The sequence below is a fragment of the Muscardinus avellanarius genome, assembly GCF_963383645.1.
Source record: "Muscardinus avellanarius genome assembly, chromosome: 8".
Classification (NCBI taxonomy): Eukaryota; Metazoa; Chordata; class Mammalia; order Rodentia; family Gliridae; genus Muscardinus; species Muscardinus avellanarius.
In genome coordinates, this window is record NC_137794.1 from 38620826 (window position 1) to 38626825 (window position 6000).

General features: G+C 45.3%; 1 protein-coding gene across 32 annotated transcripts in view; it reads right to left on the reverse strand.

Moving 5' to 3' along the window:
• SNAP91 (synaptosome associated protein 91) overlaps positions 1 to 5248 on the reverse strand; it is a gene marked incomplete at both ends in the record, with an annotated part of 139383 nt that extends 134135 nt beyond the window's left edge. For all 32 annotated transcript variants that reach the window (XM_080700441.1, XM_080700440.1, XM_080700437.1 and 29 more), the window contains one exon: positions 5119 to 5248. In XM_080700441.1, the coding sequence (XP_080556567.1) occupies positions 5119 to 5248 (130 nt within the window). The remainder of the gene's footprint in view (positions 1 to 5118) is intronic.
• Positions 5249 to 6000: the final 752 nt, after the last annotated feature.

Here is a 6000-nt window from a genome sequence, read left to right on the forward strand (position 1 = left end):
GAAACAGGGTCTCACTGAGTTGCGGAGGGCCTTACTAAGTAGCTGAGGCTGTCCACAAACCATGATCCTCCAGTCTCAGCCTCCCAAGTACTGGGATTACAAGTGTGTGCCACCATGCCCGGCACTAAACACATTTTTTTAAACCCTCAAGAAGGTTAATATGAGAAAAAAAAAATCTGAGTACTAATAATGGAATTGGCTTTCCATTAGTTTTGGTTTGATGTTATTAGTAATGAATAAATTTGAATTTTTATGATCTTAAATAGGGCTTTTTTTTTATGGTACTGGGGTGGAACCCAGAGACTTTTTACCTCCGGGCTATACTCCCAGACCTATTTTATGTTTTATCTGGAAACAGGGTCTCACTAAGTTGCCGAGAGCCTCACTAAGTAGCTGAGGCTGGCTTCGAACCTGCGTGATCCTCCTGTCTCAGCCTCCCAAGCGCGGGGATTACAAGCGTGCGCCACCACACCCGGCTTAAATAAATTTTAACAATTTAGCATATATAGAAATCTACCATCAGCACTTTGAGCTGAAATGAACCTTATACCAAGGCTGCAAAACTTTTCAAATTTTCCCTGCAGGTGTTACTTTGGGCCATCTCTGCTTAACCCTGGCACAGTACTTAGATAGGCTCTTGGTACCCTAATGTATATTTTTAGTTTGCTATTTAACTGGAGCTATACTTTAAGCCATTAACCACAAAACAGATCAGGAAAACCTACTGAAGTGGAAAATAGTTGTCATCAAGAAGGTGAATACTTGTTGAGTCCTGGAGGTTTTAGATGCTACCAAATAGGAGGTACAAGAAGTTAGGAAGGAAAGGAGGTGAGGAGGAGGATGCACGTGTTGTCCCAGGAAAACTAATGTAAAACTAATACTAATCAGCCGGGCGTGGTGGCGCACGCTTATAATCCCCGCACTTGGGAGGCTGAGACAGGAGGATCGCACAGGTTCGAAGCCAGCCTCAGCTACTTAGTGAGGCTCTCGGCAACTTAGGGAGACCCTGTTTCCAAATAAAATATAAAAATAGGTCTGGAAGTGTAGCCCCGAGGTAGAAGGCCCCTGGGTTTCACCCCCAGTACCACACACACACAAAAAAAAAACCTAAAACTAATTAGGTCTTTAATTTTCATATGCACAGAGCATCATTATTTTAGTAGGATAGGGTATGAAATGAAAGTTTTACATAATCCCAAAGTACCATGACTACATAATTTTTATTTAGATTGTTAACATTTACTATGTCCTTTAATTTTTTTTTTTTTTTTTTTTTTTTTTTTTTTTTGCGGGTCTGGGGATGGAACCCAGGGGCATTCTACTTCTGAGCTACACCCCCTGCCCTATTTTTTATTCTTTATTTTGAAACCGGGTCTCACTGAGTTGCAGAGGGCCTCACTAAGTAGCTGAGGCTGTCCGCGAACTGCGATCCTCCAGGTCTCAGCCTCCCGAGTGCTGGGATTACAAGCGTGCGCCACCACGCCCGGCTGTCCCTTAAATTTAATATAGAACTGTTGACTATCGTGATGGTTTTCTGAATCTTTTTTCCTTCAGTAAATATCCTGTTAACAAAAAGTGAAAAAACATTTTAGGGTCTATGTACAGAGTTTCATTTTACCTCCACCTTTTTACCATAGGCCATTCTTGATGTTAACAATTTCTCAAAACACATAAATCATATACCGCTAAGCATAATTTTGTAAGTCACCATGATTAATCACAGTACTTTGTTGGGTTTTCAACCTAAAGTGAAAAATATTATCTTTTAAACCAGTACTTTAAACAATATTAAATACACATTTCATGAAGATTCTGAGCCCAATTAACCCAATAGCGCTGAAAAATCAGAACCATAAACTGTCTTTTTATAATCTCCAGTCAAATTGCAAACTAAAAAGTTATATACAAACCCAACCAATAATAAATTAAATTGTTACTATTAACATCAAGCCAAATGTACTGGGAAGCCAAATGGCTCTAAGTTATCACGTTGTTTTCTTAAACTTATTGATGCTTTTTAATAGAGTTTATTCTACATCAAACCCCTCAAGTCCACATTTTGTGCTCTTTTCATTCCAACTGTAATTAATATTTCAAGACTAAAAGACTAACAATTTTCGAAGGCTTCAGTGCCTACAGACAAACTTCGTTATGTGTCTAATAACAAGTATGGTTCACTTTTACAACGGGTATGTCACTTAAAATTTATACATAAATTTCAAAGGCAGTCTACTTTGTAAAGGCATTTCACATGGAATTCAGGGCAGAGATTTCCTCTTATACTGCATAAAATAGAATATGATTTATATGGATTCAGGTTCCATCTCATCTTTTCTTAGAATAGGACATGTTTGTAGTGTGATGCCGAACTTTTCACCCAATGGCTGGTTTTAAGCTGAATATAATTCATTTTATGATATATTGGAAAAGTAGAACATTAAAAAGAAAAACCACTAACGAACAGTCCTTAGTGCTTGGCCTTTTCTCATTTCCATAAACGACATAATTAAAAAATTTTATGTGTAGAGACTTCAGTGTGTATGTGTGTGTTGGGAGATTGATGCTCAGTTTTACACAGTGCTATGCAAACAGTATAGATGTTTTAGAGATTAGACCTGGAGGAATGCTTAACAAGAGTCACCGACTATGCTATCATGTACTATCATATGCTATACATATAGAATAGAATAGAAAAGGCCCTCAGGGCCAGGACACCTAACAGGAAGTAGGAATTATAAATTTATGACCAGCTCACTTATCACTAGAGAATATTAGAAAATAAACTACAGATGGCAGCTAAATGCAATGTTTAAAACCTATGGAAGTTTATTACCCTCACAGGTTCAGAATGTAAAGCTCAGTGCCTGGCATATAGTAGCTGCTCAACAAATGCTTAGCTGGCATAATCATGCATATGAATACTTCAATGCCAACTCTTATTTTAGCTGCTTTCTTTTAACATGAAATCTTCTCCATATGTTGCATATCTTCAAAGTCATTTCACTCACTAATATTTGCCGGAAATACTAGAAAACCTCTCATTTTCAAAAATTTTAAGACTTTTCTAGATATAAAAGACTAAAGTGACTAATTTTCAGATCTGAAGAAGTCAAATGCTCAGACCTGTGAATGCTCTCTGAAATGTATTGATGTACTAATTTATCTTTTTCATAACAGAGCAACCTCTAGCACATCCATAATCTCTACCTTTTTTATCATGAGAATTTACTAGATGACATACACCACTAAGACATGAGTCATCCTTTCAGAGTTGGGGAAACTGACGGAAAAATGGCTAAATGATTCAGCATGCTGCAGAAAAATGAGCTGCTCATAAATTTATAATTCCTACTTCCTGTTAGGTGTCCTGGCCCTGAGGGCCTTTCTTATCCTATACTATATGTATAATATGAAAGCATAATCAGTGAATTTTGTTAAGCATTCCTCCAGGAAAGAAGTAATGATGTCTTCCTTTTAGAAGAGCTTCTTGAAAGGAAAAAAAAAAAAAAAACCCACAACTTTTCATTGCAATGAGACAACAGGTTTGCAAGGTTGGACAAGTCTTAAAATGTCCAGCTGTGAGCTTGCTCAGGCTTTGCTTACGGAGATGATAGGGCTAGAGTCACTTCTAACACTGATGCTATTTTCTTAGCTATAAAAGGGGACGGGGTGGGGGGATGGTCTAAAGCAAAAGAAAACCAGCAACTGAGCCAAGGAAGCAAGATGGGAAAATGAGCACGGCTATACTTATCTCTCATGCCTGATCTTTACCCACAAACATCACAACAGGACAAAATACCCTAGGCAGGTTAAGAAAGACTGAACAGAAACAGCAAACTATACTCTGATGTAGCCTTACTTATGAGGAGCCTCACTACCCAAAGCAAGTGGGGGAAAAAACCTTATTATTATTATTATTATTATTTTGCTATTGGGGATTGAACCCAGGGGAATTCTACCAGTGGGCCGCCCTCTCAGCCCCCCACCCCCACCGTTTTAAAATTTTGAAACAGGTTTCCATTAAGTTCCTGACACTGGCCTTGACCGGTGATCCTCCTGTCTTGGCGTCCCAAGTATTGGATATATAGGTATGCTCCACTATGCCCAGCTGTGAAATTCTGTGTAAAGTGTCCCTATTTACCTTTCAATGACAAAAGGATTTACAATGTTAGTTAAATAAAATATTTCAGAAATACATAAAGCCCAAACCAGAAGAAAGCCTTTTTCCCATTAAATATCCAATATCAAAAACATTATGGATGAAATGTGTTAACCAAAAATTGCACTATCTCCAGTCCTGAGAAAGTGCATCCATTTTGTGGCCACAGTGTAATCATTCCACCTAGCATTTTCTGAGAATGAGACAAAGAGGTGTGCCAGGATGTGTTAAATGAAATTGTCATTATCTCTGAAGTGTCATTCCCTCATTCAATAGCTTGAACGTATTTCAATTTGGTGTACTGACAAGATTGGCACATTCTCTCTCTCCCCCACCCCCGACTCTCTCTGTAGCAATACTGAAAAAGATAGTACTAGCCTAGCCGGGCGTGGTGGCGCGCGTTTGTAATCCCAGCATTCGGGAGGCTGAGACAGGAGGATCCGGGTTGGCCTACAGCCTGAGCTACTTAGTGAGGCCCTCTGCAATTCAGTGAGAGTCTGTTTCAAAATAAAGAATTAAAAAAAAAAAAAAAATAGGGCTGGGAGTGTAGCTTGGAGGTAGAATGCCCCTGGGTTCCATCCCCCATACCCCATACTGGAAAAAAAAAATAGTACTATTTTACTATTTTAGAAGTAGCCAAAGTGTATTTCGGAAATAACTAAGGAGAAAAATTTGACCTTCTATGAATTCACCTTTTTTAAGTTTCTTTTTCTTCTGTTTTGACTATGCAACGACTGCTCTCCCTTCACCTGGAGAAGGGAGACTGGTGGAAAAAGAGAGAAAAGGGAAATGGGAAACACCTAATTTCATACATAACCCCCCCCCCTCCCCGAAAACCCCAAAACAAAAAGCCTTGGAGGTCAGCGGGAGACCGGGGCCCGCATCAAGGTGAAGGGCTGGAGGCGACTCGGGCTGCAGCCCGCGGAGCGCGCACGTCCCGCTTACATAAAGACACTTACAGTCCAGGTGCTTTTTCTTGGGGCCCATCACCTCATGCGTGGTGGCTTTGCAGACCGCTCGCGCCACCGCCGAGCCCGTCACGCTGTACTGAGCGGCGGCGATCCGGTCGGTGAGCGTCTGGCCCGACATCTTTCTTCCCCAGCCGCGTCGACCGCTTCACTCTCCTGCAGGAGGAGGGAGGGAGGCGGCTCGGCTCCACCCGCACGCGGCCCGCGCCCTGCCCGTCCCCGCGCCGCGCCGGGGATGCGCCCCCCCCCCGCCGGCCCGAGGCCCCCCCGCCCCGCGCCCGCGCCCCGCACCGGTGCGGCGCCTGCCGGGGGGCGATGCCTGCAGGAGCCCGCTCCTCCCGGCCGCCGGCTGCCGAGGACGAATCCCATCCCGAGCCCCCTCCCCCTCCCCTCCCCTCCCCCAGCCCCGGCTCGTCCTCCCTCGGCGGCGGCAGAGATTATCCCAGCATCGCGCCATGTTCTGTCCTCGCCTCCCTCCCGCCTGCAGGGCCCCCGCACCGTGGCCGGGGGGCCTCCCCGCGCCCCCTGCCGCAGGCCCCGAGCCCCTCCCCCTCCCCCCGAGCTGTCACCGCGCCCCCTCGGCGCCCGGGCGGCCCTGCGGTCCGCGGGGAGGCGCCGTACTCACCGCCGCCGAGCCCGCGGGTGCCGCGCCGCCGCCCGCCCCAGTCCGCGCCGCCGCGCGTGGCCAGCCCCGCACCGCGCCCGCCGCCCCCGCCGCCGCCCATCCCGCCCCGCCCGGCCGAGTCAGGTGACGGCGGCCGGCGAACCCGCGCCAGCATCCCCGCCGCCGTCCGGAGCGGCCCGCGCCGCCAGGCTCACCTGCCCGCACTGCGGGGCCGAGCTGCGGGGCGGGGGGGACACGCGGAGCCCGCC